The 15,601-nt window shown below is 40.9% G+C and overlaps 1 protein-coding gene across 1 annotated transcript in view; it reads right to left on the bottom strand.

The window, feature by feature from the left end:
* tacr1a (tachykinin receptor 1a) overlaps positions 1 to 15,601 on the bottom strand; it is a 56,596-nt gene that overhangs the window by 27,149 nt on the left and 13,846 nt on the right. Inside the window, exon 2 of the mRNA XM_037778695.1 lies at positions 3,372 to 3,566. Coding sequence (XP_037634623.1) covers positions 3,372 to 3,566 — 195 coding nt within the window. The remainder of the gene's footprint in view (positions 1 to 3,371; positions 3,567 to 15,601) is intronic.

Genomic DNA, 15,601 nt, shown 5'->3' with positions numbered 1-15,601 from the left:
TTCTATACTGGTCTACACTGGTCTACACTGGTCTACTGCTGGTCTACACTGGTCTACACTGGTCTACACAGGTCTATGCTGGTCTACACTGGTCTACACAGGTCTACACTGGTCTACACAGGTCTACACTGGTCTAGCGCTGGTCTACACTGGTCTAGCGCTGGTCTATCCTGGTGACGGCGAGGTAAAGAGGTGTAAATATTCTAAATATAGCGTACAGTTAAACTGATGTTGATTTTTTTGCTTTTTTGCTGCTGCCCCCCCGTCCACAGCAGTACACTGCTTTGCTCCCGTTCTGGTACTCCTGTCTGTTTCTACTGTAGTAATACACTGACTATGGATCAGAACCTCATAGAACCACACTGAGAAACACCTGAACTATACCTTCATGTGAACTGACATACATGATTATTACATCAGTTTTAGTAATCAGATTACATGCAGAGCAAGTGTGGAGACGTTGTTGCTGTAGCAGGCTCCAGTATAGAAACAGGTGCAAATGTAAAAGGAGGACATGGGAGGGTTTCTGAGGGTGTGTGTGTGTGTGTGTGTGTGTGTGCGTGTGTGTGTGTGTGTGTTATCTAAGCGTGCATTCACAAACAATGTCATCTATTAATACTCTCCTATGAGAGCGTATTTACTAATTCCCACTGACTGTGAAAGCAGCAGACGGGCCGTCAGACGGGGTGACTGTGATAGCGGCGGCGGGGCAACACCCGGAAAGAAAGACATGTGGGATCTGACCCGGGGTCAGCCTTAATCAGATGTGTCATTTACAGCTTCAGCAGCTGAGCTGCATCTATGTGTCACTGATTACAGTTTCATTTAAAAAGCAATAAGTGCAGCTGGTTCCCCTTAATGAACAATCAGATTAGCGTCGTGCTGTTCATAACAGACCATATTTCCATGGAGAGGTGTGGCAGTAGAAGGGAAGGCTGGCAGCAGAGCAGGTAAACCATCAGGTAGCCATCAGCAGAGCTGTGATCAGAGTGTCTGAGTGCTGCCATGTGTGCGTCATTGCGTGGGTGTTTTTCTGTATTCTCTTGTGTGTGCATGTTGTGGGACTGTACCTGTGTTGGTGCCTTCATGTGTGTGTCGGCCAGTTATGCCAGAGGGATTACAAAGAGACGAATGGAAGAAATTGGAGTTACTGGGGTGGTGCAAAGTGTGAATGAATCCCTGCCAGGCATGCTGCATTTATCCTGTTTCTAAAGCAGCTTCACCAGTTTGTGTATTACAGCAAGCTTTCAGTGTGTGCGAAGGGAAGATTAACACAACAAGACTCCTCGCCTTCTCTTTGATCGTATATCATGGCGTGAGGGGAGATGCAATTGGTCTGCAGCAATGACAGCTTTCGCTGTTTCCTCTACACAAGCAATGCATAAACAGAGAGTGGCAAAATGAGTCACATTATGTTCGTCACTGGTGTGATGTGAAAGGCCTTTGGTTCTATTTTAGCAGCACAGAGAAAGATGGTATGTGGAGGAAAGGTGACCAGTCAGTGGGTCACATGGGGCCTCTAATTCATTCTGTTTTAACCTTCGTTAACCTGCTGCGTCACAGTAATTCAGACGGTGTCTGGCGAGCTCTCTGTCAATCCTCTGTGCCTCTCACAGGATGAAGTGATATGCAAAGAGTGCTGGAACCAGCCCAGGGGCTGAAGGGGCTTTCACACCGCCACAGGGGTATGATGCGGTGGCCGCCCACGTGAACGCGTACACATTTTCACCGTGTTGAACATCTGGCAGCTTTGGCCAATCAAATAGAAGGCCGTAGAAGAAGAAAGAAGAAAAGTAGAGTGATGGAGGAGCTGATAATGCTGGTGTCTAATTCCTGGAGTCGTACAACAGAAAGACTTTATGACGTTCACCAAAGCACCTGTCTTTTAAAACACTTTGCTTTGTTGGGGAACGATCTTGCAGGTAGGCGGTTGTCAGGATGGTTGTCAGGATGGCTGTCAGGGCGGTTGTCAGGATAGTTGTCAGGATGGTTGTCAGGACGGTTGTCAGGATGGTTGTCAGGACGGTTGTCAGGACGGTCGTTAGGGCGGTTGTCAGGGCGGCTGTCAGGATGGCTGTCAGGACGGTTGTCAGGACGGTTGTCAGGATGGTTGTCAGGATGGTCGCCGTGCGGCGCTGGTCTCAGTGTGAAAGCAGTTTAAGGTGTGTCTAAATGTCTGAATGTCCACCAGTCAAAATGCTTCTGGTTGCTTCTCCTGGGTGTTTGAGCTGCTCTGTGCAGGATGACGTACGTCTGCACAGGTTGACACTAGACGGCTGTTTTCACATTCCTCTACTGAAGGAGGAAGGTTTCTCTGTGATCAACTTAGCAAAGAGAGAAATTGAGCTGTTGAACACACAGTAGAAGATCCGGCTTTGACCCTGCTTGACTTTGAATCATAAAAGCACTCAGTTTGCCTCAGGAGTAAAATCCCCTCACACTATAACACTGTTATAGTTAGTAATGTGCATTCTGTGCAGCGCCCTGGCTGAGCTCTCTGAATCTGTTGCAGTTTACAGGACTAACAATATAAAATCAGGTCTGTATTTAGCTTCCTGAGGGATGCTTGAACAGGCTCTTTCATTCAAATTGCAAAGTTGCAGGGTGAAGTTGGAATCAATAGCACAGGTAATCTCGGGGCCGTCAGTCAGGTGTGGCTGATAACTGAGGCCAGGCGGCCACGCAGGACTCTGTTCATCGTTGGCCTTTCACATAAATCAGATTGTGCTTCGGTGTTACGGGAGATGAGGTCTGACTCAAGGTTTTGCTGTGGACACGTTAGTGAGCTAACAGGAGGGTGAAGAGCAAATCTTCGTTCTCAGCTTTGACCTGATTTATAAAGAACTGAACAGAAGAGGAATCATGGGCTTTAAACCTGAAACTTCCGATTCAAGCATTTCTGATAAAAAGCTGAAAGTGTAATTTTTTTAAAAAGTCTGCTTGAACCTGCAGATTCTCTTTTCATTCCTAAAAACTGCTTTTTAAAACCGATTTTTCAACCCTCTTCTATTTATGATCGATTCATTCTCAGTTTGATGTCTTGAATTGATTTGCTGGTAAACTGTTCTTGAAAACTACTCGTGGTGGTCGTCTTAGTAGTTCTAATAGTAGAATCACAAATAGAAAAGGAATGATGGCTTCAGTCTAATTGTTCTTTTCTTTTCTTGCCTTTCAGTAGAGAGCGAACACAAATCCCCGACGACGTGCCTCCAATTTATTCCCCACAAAGCACAAAAAGCTTACGTGCTTTTTCGCCGCTCTCTCTCATTTACACTTAATACAAACAACATCCTCACACATTCACAGTCGATTCAGAAGTAATTAACGGCGCTTGTTGACTGTTTGAAAAGCTGCTCCACAGATACACTCACATCTTTTTGAAGTCACACAGGGTGTATTCAGGCCAGTCGATGTAGCACACCACCCGGCCGGGCAGCTGGTCCGTGTTGGAGTAGTAGTACTGGGGGAAGGCCAGCAGCAGAGCCAGCACCCAGATCACCGCCACCACCACCTTGGTCTCTGTGGACGACATGCGCTGCTGCAGAGGGTGGATGATGGCCATGTACCTGCAGGGTGGAGGGGAGAGGACACCGTGATGAGTCTGGTAGCAGTCATGTGTTAGTCACCAGCACCTCTGACAGGATGCAGTTTGTATGATCACCTATTTACTGGATGATTCATCAGCACTTCACTGTTTGGAAAGTAATAATCTAATAAATCTACTGGTAGGTAGCGTCAATCAGCTGGGTAGCTAAGCTTAGTTTAGTTTAGCTTAGCTCAGCATTTTCTGCTCTGGTTTTTGTACAGATGCAACAAACCAGATAAAACATTCAGATACACACAGATTTTGTTAGTTTTGGATGGAGCCAATCCCATCCAATCCAATTTTATTTTATAAAGCACATTTGAAAAACAACAAAAGTTGACCAAAGCTGTACAATTAAACATGAAAAAAACATGAAAACAACACAATAAAACAGTAAGACCAATTTAAAACCAACAGGACATAATAAAAGCTAACTGTTTCTTGTCTTTTTTTTACACTAAGCTAATCTAATTGGCTCCTGGTGGTAGCATTATATTTATTTCACAGATATGAAAGTGGTACCGATCTTCTCAACGAACTCTAATCTATGAACGTATTTCCCAAAATGTTGAACTATGATGTTATATGGTATTACTTTGGTGCAATGACTATAAGGTCAAAGTTTCAGCGTTCAGGGTGGTTGAAGGTGTTCACATCCGTAACCATAAACAGTGACGGGCCATTTCAGTCATCTGACCTTCATTCAATGTGCTTCACCTGCTCAAAACTAAAATCCCCTAAAACCAGCCGGCAGTGAGGCGGTCTGCAGGACAGGTCTGCAGGACAAGTCTGAGCGTCATCAAAGAAGATACCACGTGTCTCTGATCGAAGCCCTCCTTGACTGCAAAGGATGAAACATGCAGGGACTCTGTATAAGACTCACACTTTTCATCTGACGTGGACGTAAACACCCCCAGATTAAAGCTAAGAGCCAGCAAATCAGTAACGCACACTGCTCAGAAATCTATTCAAAGGAAATATTACAACTACAAGCCCAAACTGCACACTGCAAATCATCATCTTGAACCAAATAATTATATATATACAGTATATTATAATATACTGTATATTATAATAAGATCTGTATATGAGTGAGTTTGACTGCAGGATGAAGAGTCGCACAGACGGAGGATTCATTCATTGTTCAGTCACAAGTTATTCAGGTCCTCGATGGAGGCAAAGAGTAAAAAGAGCTCCTGAAGGGTAACACACACACACACACACACACACACACACACACACATACACACTAAAAAAGACGCTCTGATTTGAGTCAACCTGGTACAAAATCCATTTACTGGATTAAAGTTGTTATTTTTTTATGAGGATCATAAACCAACAGTTCCATTGCAAAGAGTGTTTACTATGAAGCAGAAGTCTAGTCAGAATGATTTCCGTCTGCGTTGAGTAATCACATCACATTGTCATAATCAGCCTGCTCATTAGAGAGACGACTGAATAACTTATATATCATATAATAACCTGTCCATCATTAACACAGAGCCTCATCAGGCTTTAAAACAGCACGATCCATTTGCTCAGTTCAAATAGAATACTTCACCTCCGTTCTTCTTTATCCTCTGCATAGATTTAAATCCCTTTAACAATACTGATAACTCAATAACCTGGAAGCTGTATTTATCCAGTAAAGTACTGATTTGATTTAAAATCACATATTATATTTCTATACTTTACTTTACTTTTCATTGAGCTTAAATATTGTTCTGACTGCCTGCAGTCTGGAAGCATGCATGGCATGCTGAGCATTAACATCAGCACTATTATTTATTTTGGCCCCTTTAAGGCGAAGCTTTCCAGTGAAATGCCAGGTCTAATTACAGGTTTAATCCCACTAATAACCCAAATGAATGTGCTAAATGGAAATTCTCCCTCTAATTATATCAGAGACAAGAGGAGGTCTGTGAAATCAAACGCTCCCAGCGGTCTGCTGCAAATGGGAGATCACAGCCTGGCTTTCCTTTGGTTTTTCTTCATGTAGGTGAGTCACCGTCTGGCTGCCAATGTCACAATCAAACACACACCTGCAGAGGACGGCGGTCTGCTCGCTCCACCGCCCAAACCATCATCACCCCTGCTGGCCCGCAGCACCACGCGAACATCTGATCCTGGACACTAGGCTAGACACCACTAGAGCTCAGGATAAACAGAAAGGCAATCCAGGCACTCCACTACTACTGAACCACTAGAGCTCAGGATAAACATAAAGTACTACCACTACTACTGAACCACTAGAGCTCAGTCAGTGAAATGGGCTCTCACTGTGTCAGGATTCAACATCATGGAGGCCGATGCGTGAGCCACACACTCGCCCGCAGATGGGGCAAGGGAGCCCAGATGTTGTTGTAATGCCGGCTGCCCGCTGGTATCGTTGGGCACGCCTTTTGGTCCTCCTCTGTCGGGTGGTGTGGTGTATTTTTCCGGTGGCACAGGTGACCTGCCAGGCTGACCTATCAAGTGCCAGATGTTCCAGATGGGTGGGGTTTATGTTGCAGAGCTTGAGGAGGTCTTTAGTGTAGTCCTTGTAGCGCCTCTTTTGTCCGCCAGCAGCCCGTTTTGCGTTGCTGAGTTGCCAATAGAGGGCTTGGTGGGGCAAGCGGTGGTCGGACATGCGGATAGTATGCCCTATCCAGCAGAGTTGTTTTTTTGCTAGTGATGCTTCCATGCAGATGGAGTTGGTCATGGAAAGTATCTCTGTGTGAGGCACCCGATCTTCCCAAGAGAGGCCGAGGATTTTTTGGAGGCATTGAATGTGGAAGGCCTCCAAGCTTTTGATATGCCGTCTGTATGTGGTCCATGTTTCTGCCCCATAGAGCAGAGTGGAGGCACATACCACGCTGTAAACAGCCACCTTGGTACTGATCTTTAGGTTTTTGTTTTCGAATACCCTTCTACGGAGTCGCCCAAAGGCTGATGAGGCGACTGTTTATTTCAGTATCAAGGGAGCAGTCTGAGGAGAGTGTGGAGCCAAGATAGGTGAACTGGTGAACTACTGTGAGTGGAACACCACCTATTTGAAAGCTAGGGGGTGAAGGAGGTTGGGTTGTGAGTTGTGCCCTGACTTCGTTTTTTTGAACATTGACCTGGAGACCAAAGGACTGGTATAGGCTGGAGATTGTGTTAAGGGCATGCTGCATGGATTCTGGGCTATGTGCAAAGACAGCGCAGTCATCTGCGTATTGGAGCTCACGGATTTGGCATGTCTTTATCTTTGTGTAGGCCTGGAGCCGTCGGATGTTGAATAGACTTCCATCAAGGCGGTACTCCAGGTGAATTCCATCTCTGTAGCCTAGGGTATGGTGGAAGAGGTGGGTAATGGCTGAGAGGAGGAGATTGAACAGGACCGGTGCCAAGACACAGCCCTGTTTCACCCCAGTGTTGACCTTGAATGGCTCAGACTGGAGTCCTCCTGTGAGAACTCTGGCTTGCATCCCATCATGCAGTTGCTGCAGGATGGAAAGAAACTTGGGTGGTACCCCAAGTTTGGAGAGCTGTTTCCAGAGCAACTCACGGTTTATGGTGTCAAAGGCTTTGCTGAGGTCAATGAAGGCTATGTACAGGTCCTTGCGTTGTTCTCTGCTCTTCTCTAGTAGCTGCCGTAAAACAAAGATCATGTCGGTAGTGGATCTGGACTTCCGAAAACCACATTGCGTTTCTGGAAGAGCACTTTCCGAAATGTACTCCAGCAGCCTATTGAGCATGATCTTTGCCAGCACTTTCCCTGCGGTGGAGAGGAGAGAGATTCCGCGGCTGTTCCCACAGATGGCTCTGTCGCCCTTCTGTTTGTACACCATACACTAATACAATACACTATTATACTACTACACCATACACTATTACAATACACTGTCACACTACTACACCGTACACTACTACACCATACACTACTACAATACACTATTACACTACGACACTATACACTACTACATTACAATACACTGTTATACTACTACACTATACACTACTACACTACAATACACTGTTACACTACTACAATACACTATTACACTACTACACCATACACTACTACAATACACTGTTACACTACTACACCATACACTAGTACACTACTACACCATACACTATTACACTACTACACCATACACTACTACAATACACTATTACACTACTACACCATACACTACTACAATACACTGTTACACTACTACACCGTACACTACTACACTACTACACCATACACTATTACACTACTACACCATACACTACTACAATACACTATTACACTACTACACTATACACTACTACACTACAATACACTGTTATACTACTACACTATACACTACTACACTACAATACACTGTTACACTACTACAATACACTATTACACTACTACACCATACACTACTACAATACACTGTTACACTACTACACCGTACACTACTACACTACTACACCATACACTATTACACTATTACACCATACACTACTACAATACACTATTACACTACTACACTATACACTACTACACTACAATACACTGTTATACTACTACACCATACACTACTACAATACACTGTTACACTACTACAATACAATATTACACCACTACACCGTAAACTACTACACCATACACTACTACAATACACTGTTACACTACTACACCATACACTACTACAATACTGTTACACTACTACAATACACTATTACACTACTACACCGTACACTACTACAATACACTACTACACCATACACTACTACCCCACTACACCATACACTATTTCACCATACACTACTACACTACTACACTACTACATTACTAGACTACTACACCACTACACCATACACTACTACACCATACACTGCTACGCCACTACACCATACACTATTTCACCATACACTAATACACTATTACATTACTACACTACTACACCACTACACCATACACTACTAAACCATACACTGCTACGCCACTATACCATACACTATTTCACCATACACTACTACACTACTACACTACTACACCACACACTATTTCACCATACACTACTACACTACTACATTACTACACTACTACACCACTACACCATACACTAGTACACCATACACTGCTACGCCACTACACCATACACTATTTCACCATACACTACTACATTACTACACTATTACACCATATACTACTACACTACTACATTACTACACTACTACACCACTACACCATACACTACTACACCATACACTGCTACGCCACTATACCATACACTATTTCACCATACACTACTACACTACTACATTACTACACTACTACACCACTACACCATACACTATTTCACCATACACTACTACACTACTACATTACTACACTACTACACCACTACACCATACACCATACACTACTACACCATACACTGCTACGCCACTACACCATACACTATTTCACCATACAATACTACACTACTACTACTACACCATACACCACTACACCATACACCACACACTACTACACTACTACACTACTACACCACTACACCACACTATATAACACCATGCACTACTACACTAATACATTATTTCACCATACACTACTACACTATTACACCATACACTACTACACCACTACACCATACACTATTACACCATGCACTACTACACCATACACTATTACACCATGCACTACTACACTAATACACTATTTCACCATACACTACTACACTAATACACTATTACACCATACACTACTACACTACTACACCACTACACCATACACTATTTCACCATACACTACTACACCTACTACATTACTACACTACTACACCACTACACCATACACTATTACACTATACACTACTACAATACACTGTCATTTAGAGAGTTCACTACTTTGCACCAGCAAAACAACTTTGGGTTTATTTGATAGCATTTTAGCAAATCTGAATCCACCAATCTGCTTATCTTCAAAACTAAAGTTATTAATAACTAAAAGTCAAAGATTCAAATAGATTTGTAATCAAACGTTGGCTGAGAAGCCACAAACACTGCAGATATTAGATGAGAAGATTGAAACTCTCCTCACTGTTCAGTGCTGTAAATATGCAGCCGGTTAGCTTAGCTTAGCATAAACATTCTCTGTCCAAAGGAAACACCACCCACCAGCACCTCTTCATCTCACTAATTCACAAATGGTGACTTTTTCACAAATGGTGTCTTGTTTTCTGGTTTGCAAAAAAACAAAGTGTAAAAATGACACTTAGCTGTTTTATAATGATAATAATAAACTTTATTTATATACCACAATTCATTCATTCATTTAGAACCCATAAAAGAACTTTAAAATGAATTGTGTGCCGGACAGGTAGCCAACGTAAAGCTGTAAAGGTTGGAATAATGTGGACTCTCAGTCTGGTTTATATCAGAACACGTGCTGCTGGGTTCTGGACCAGCTGGAACTGACTAATAGCTTTATAAACACAGACAGAAGAGCGTTATGGTGTCCGGCCTACTGGGACTAAGGGCCTTTCCCATTTCCGATTTTATACGGCTCGATTCCTCTCCTCGACTCCTTTCGTCGACTCCTCTCCTCGCGTCTTAGTCGCGCCCACGGGAGATGTGAGCGAAGGAGGCGAGGAACAGACACGAGGAGAGAGGAAATGAGGAAATATGTTTTTAGAGACATGAGACGTCGTTTCCTCTGAAGCGTCACGTGAAACGACGTCCGTTTCTGATGACAGCTGCAGCTGATCACAGCTGGATCAGCTGTCAGTCGGCTTCAACAGCTGTTTATGTCTGAACTGATCTAATACTAATAAAGACACTCAGTTATTCTCAGTGGCAGAGCAGCAGTGTTTCCTCTCTGTAGCCTGTTACCTGTTTAACAAACACCTGCACATGAATAACAGCTGCAGTCTGTATTTCTACTGTGGACTGAGTCCTGCTTAGAGGACCAGGAACCATCTCTACTGGATCAATATCTTTATACTATTTATTCATTATTAGCGTCTGTAGTTATTGATATTCTGACAGTAGAAGTTATGTATTAGGCTGAATGTTTCAGGGAAAATGTTAATGATGTAACTCATATCAAACCCGACGCTCAGGAATTATCAGCCTCATGTGACTGAATGGAAATGAGATAAATGATGTAAAAGGTGTAAAAGACAGACCCTCCTTCTCTCTCTGACTTTAACTGGATCCTTAATAAAAGTTAACGGGGAAAATAACAGATCATCAAAAGAAAACTCTTTCTAAAATGAAGAAAGTTGTTTGAGGTCCGTTTGTTGTCAGCTTTTATAAAGCTCTCTCAGAGTCAGACTCCTTCAGTGACGGTGTGTGAAGCAGAGATCCTGCAGGTCCTTCTGCTGCTGGAACAATGTTCACACCTACAGTTAACACTGTTCACATATACAGTTAACACAGATTTTAACTAGATGGTGAATCAGAGGATAACTAAACTATAAATCTTTTAATCTGTGATCTGTCTTCACTCCGGTATAAAACTCAGTGATGTTGATGTATCAGATCAGTCCGGTCGGCAGCAGCATCCAATCAGTAACTGATATCCAATAAGGGGGCGTGTCGGTCGGTAAAAAACTTCTGTTAAGGATACACTGGAGGATACACTGGTGTATCCTCGCTCATGGCTCCTCCGGCAAGCCTCCTCGCTCCTCGCTCCTCGAGACGCATTTTAGGACTTGGGAAGTCCTTCAAGATGGAGCGCTGAGATTGATTTCAGTGTCACAGCCGGAGGATCGTGGAGCGAGGAGACGAGGAGGCAAAAAATCGTGAAATGAGATTCAGCTAAAGACATGGGTCAACTTTTGTGTGTCTGCTGGGAGAGAAACGCTCCGAGGATGGTTCCTGAGCCTCTAAGCAGGACTCAGTCCACAGTAGAAATACAGACTGCAGCTGTTATTCATGTGCAGGTGTTTGTTAAACAGGTAACAGGCTACAGAGAGGAAACACTGCTGCTCTGCCACTGATAATAACTGAGTGTCCTCTTAATTAGTATTAGATCAGTTCAGACATAAACAGCTGTTAAAGCCGACTGACAGCTGATCCAGCTGTGATCAGCTGCAGCTGTCATCAGAAACGGACGTCACTTCACGTGACGCTTCAGAGGAAACGTTTCATTTCTATTAAAACATATTCCCTCGTTTCCTGTCCTCGCATGGTGTCCTTGCGAAAAGACGCAAGTGAGGGAAACGTGGATGCACTTAAGAGAATTGGGATGCACCCCTTGAACTCCAAATATCTGTCTATGGGTAATATCTGATTCCTTCTCGCTGGTGGGCAGCGTGTGTGACATACACCTCCAATTATCCACAAATAGCAGCTAAACTGCCGTGGCAATGCAGCAGTTCGATATTAACACCATGAGGCTGCTACGCTGTTTTCCTGAAGAAACGGAAGTGATTAAGAAGGAAGCAGCTGAAGCGACAGATGAAATTGCCTTCAAGCCTGCCACTGATTTTTTTGTCCTTTATTCCAAATTGCATTTGAAGTAAAGGCCGTGGTAATCTGATCATGGATTTACTTCCTCTGGATCATTGGCCTCTCGGGGGCGGAGAGGGGGGGGGTGGGGAGGAGAGTTGTTGCTGTTGGTGTTGTTTTGCAGAAAGAAGCGTAAAACTCTATCAGAGGGGGAAGGTAGCAGAGCCCGGTGTGTGTGTGTGTGTGTGAGTGTTGTTTGGTAATTTGAAGGATTGTCACTGTTGCTTCCATTACTGTCCACAAAAATAAATATGACTCCTTCAGCCAACTCGGTCTCATCAATAACCAGCGGACAATCCCGTGCCCTGTGCAAAACCAGCCTGCACACCACAGTGTGTGTGTATGTGCACTTAGAAATGCTCCTGCTAAGCAGCGTCTGTGAGGTAGAAGATGAGCTTGTTGAGGTCAGAATAATTTAGAAAATCCATTTAGAAAGCGTGCTGGGGGTGACCAAAACACAACTAAACACAGAAACACACTGTTAAAACAGAAAACACCACTAAACACAGAAAACACAATTAAACACAGAAACACACTATTAAAACAGAAAACACAGCTAAACATGGACAACACAATTAAATACTGAAACACACTGTTACAACAGAAAACACAACTAAATACAGAAAACGCAACTAAATACAGAAACACACTGTTACAACAGAAAACACAACTAAATACAGAAACACGACTAAATACAGACCACACTGTTATAACAGAAAACACAACTAAATACAGAAAACGCAACTAAATACAGAAACACACTGTTACAACAGAAAACACAACTAAATACAGAAACACGACTAAATACAGACCACACTGTTATAACAGAAAACACAACTAAATACAGAAAACGCAACTAAATACAGAAACACACTGTTACAACAGAAAACACAACTAAATACAGAAAACGCAACTAAATACAGAAACACACTGTTACAACAGAAAACACAACTAAATACAGAAAAAACACTGTTACAACAGAAAACACAACTAAACACAGAAACACACTGTTACAACAGAAAACACAACTAAATGCAGAAAACACACTGTTACAACAGAAAACAAAACTAAACACAGAAACACACTATTAAAAGAGGAAACACAACTAAATACAGAAACACAACTAAATACAGAAAAGACAACTAAATACAGAAACACACTGTTACAACAGAAAACAACTAAATACAGAAACACGACTAAATACAGAAAACACAACAAAATACAGAAAACACAACTAAATACAGAAACACACTGTTACAACAGAAAACACAACTAAATACAGAAAACACACTATTAAAAGAGGAAACACAACTAAACACAGAAACACAACTAAACACAGAAAACACAACTAAATACAGAAACACGACTAAATACAGAAAACACAACAAAATACAGAAAACACAACTAAATACAGAAACACACTGTTACAACAGAAAACACAACTAAATACAGAAAACACACTATTAAAAGAGGAAACACAACTAAACACAGAAACACAACTAAATACAGAAAACACAACTAAATGCAGAAACACGACAAAATACAGAAAACACAACTAAATACAGAAACACACTGTTACAACAGAAAACACAACTAAATACAAAAACACAACTAAATACAAAAACACAACTAAATGCAGAAACACACTGTTACAACAGAAAACACAACTAAATACAGAAAACGCAACTAAAAACAGAAACACACTATTAAAACAAAAAACACAACTAAATACAGAAACACAACTAAATAAAGAAAACACAACTAAATAAAGAAAACACAACTACATACAGAAACACGACTAAATACAGAAAACACAACTAAATACAGAAACACACTGTTACAACAGAAAAAACAACTAAATACAGAAAACACAACTAAATACAGAAAACACACTGTTACAACAGAAAACACAACTAAACACAGAAACACAACTAAACAGAAACACAACTAAATACAGAAACACACTGTTACAACAGAAAACACAACTAAATACAGAAACACAACTAAACAGAAACACAACTAAATACAGAAACAAAACTAAATACAGAAAACACAACTAAATATAGAAACACAACTAAATACAGAAAACACAACTAAATACAGAAACACACTATTAAAACAGAAAACACAACTAAATACAGAAACACAACTAAACACAGAAAACACAACTAAATACAGAAACACACTGTTACAACAGAAAACACAACTAAATACAGAAACACAACTAAACAGAAACACAACTAAATACAGAAACAAAACTAAATACAGAAAACACAACTAAATATAGAAACACAACTAAATACAGAAAACACAACTAAATACAGAAACACGACTAAATACGGAAAACACAACTAAATACAGAAACACACTGTTACAACAGAAAACACAACTAAATACAGAAACACACTGTAACCACAGAAAACACAACTAAATACAGAAACACGACTAAATACAGAAACACAACTAAACACAGAAAACACAACTAAATACAGAAACACGACTAAATACAGAAAACAACTAGATACAGAAAACACAACTAAATACAGAAACACACTGTTACAACAGAAAACACAACTAAATACAGAAAACACACTATTAAAAGAGGAAACACAACTAAACACAGAAACACACTATTAAAAGAGGAAACACAACTAAATACAGAAACACAACTAAATACAGAAAACACAACTAAATACAAAAACACAACTAAATGCAGAAACACGACTAAATACAGAAAACACAACTAAATACAGAAACACACTGTTACAACAGAAAACACAACTAAATACAGAAAACGCAACTAAACACATAAACACAACTAAATACAGAAACACAACTAAATACAGAAAACACAACTAAATATAGAAACACAACTAAATAAAGAAAACAACTAAATACAGAAACACGACTAAATACAGAAAACACAACTAAATACAGAAACACACTGTTACAACAGAAAACACAACTAAATACAGAAAAAACACTGTTACAACAGAAAACACAACTAAACACAGAAACACACTATTAAAACAGAAAACACAACTAAATACAGAAACACAACTTAATACAGAAACACAACTAAACACAGAAAACACAACTAAATACAGAAACACACTGTTACAACAGAAAACACAACTAAATACAGAAACACAACTAAACACAGAAACACAACTAAACACAGAAACACAACTAAATACAGAAACACAACTAAATACAGAAAACACAACTAACTATAGAAACACAACTAAATACAGAAAACACAACTAAATACAGAAACACGACTAAATACAGAAAACACAACTAAATACAGAAACACACTGTTACAACAGAAAGCACAACTAAATACAGAAACACACTGTAACCACAGAAAACACAACTAAATACAGAAACACACTGTTACAACAGAAAACACAACTAAACACAGAAAACACAACTAAATACAGAAACACACTGTAACCACAGAAAACACAACTAAATACAGAAAACACAACTAAATACAGAAACACACTGTTACAACAGAAAACACAACTAAACACAGAAAACACAATGTTA

This window comes from Sebastes umbrosus, chromosome 8 (genome assembly GCF_015220745.1).
Source record: "Sebastes umbrosus isolate fSebUmb1 chromosome 8, fSebUmb1.pri, whole genome shotgun sequence".
Lineage (NCBI taxonomy): Eukaryota > Metazoa > Chordata > Actinopteri > Perciformes > Sebastidae > Sebastes > Sebastes umbrosus.
The sequence above is the reverse complement of the archived record's forward strand: the minus strand, read 5'-3'. Positions and strand labels throughout refer to the sequence as shown.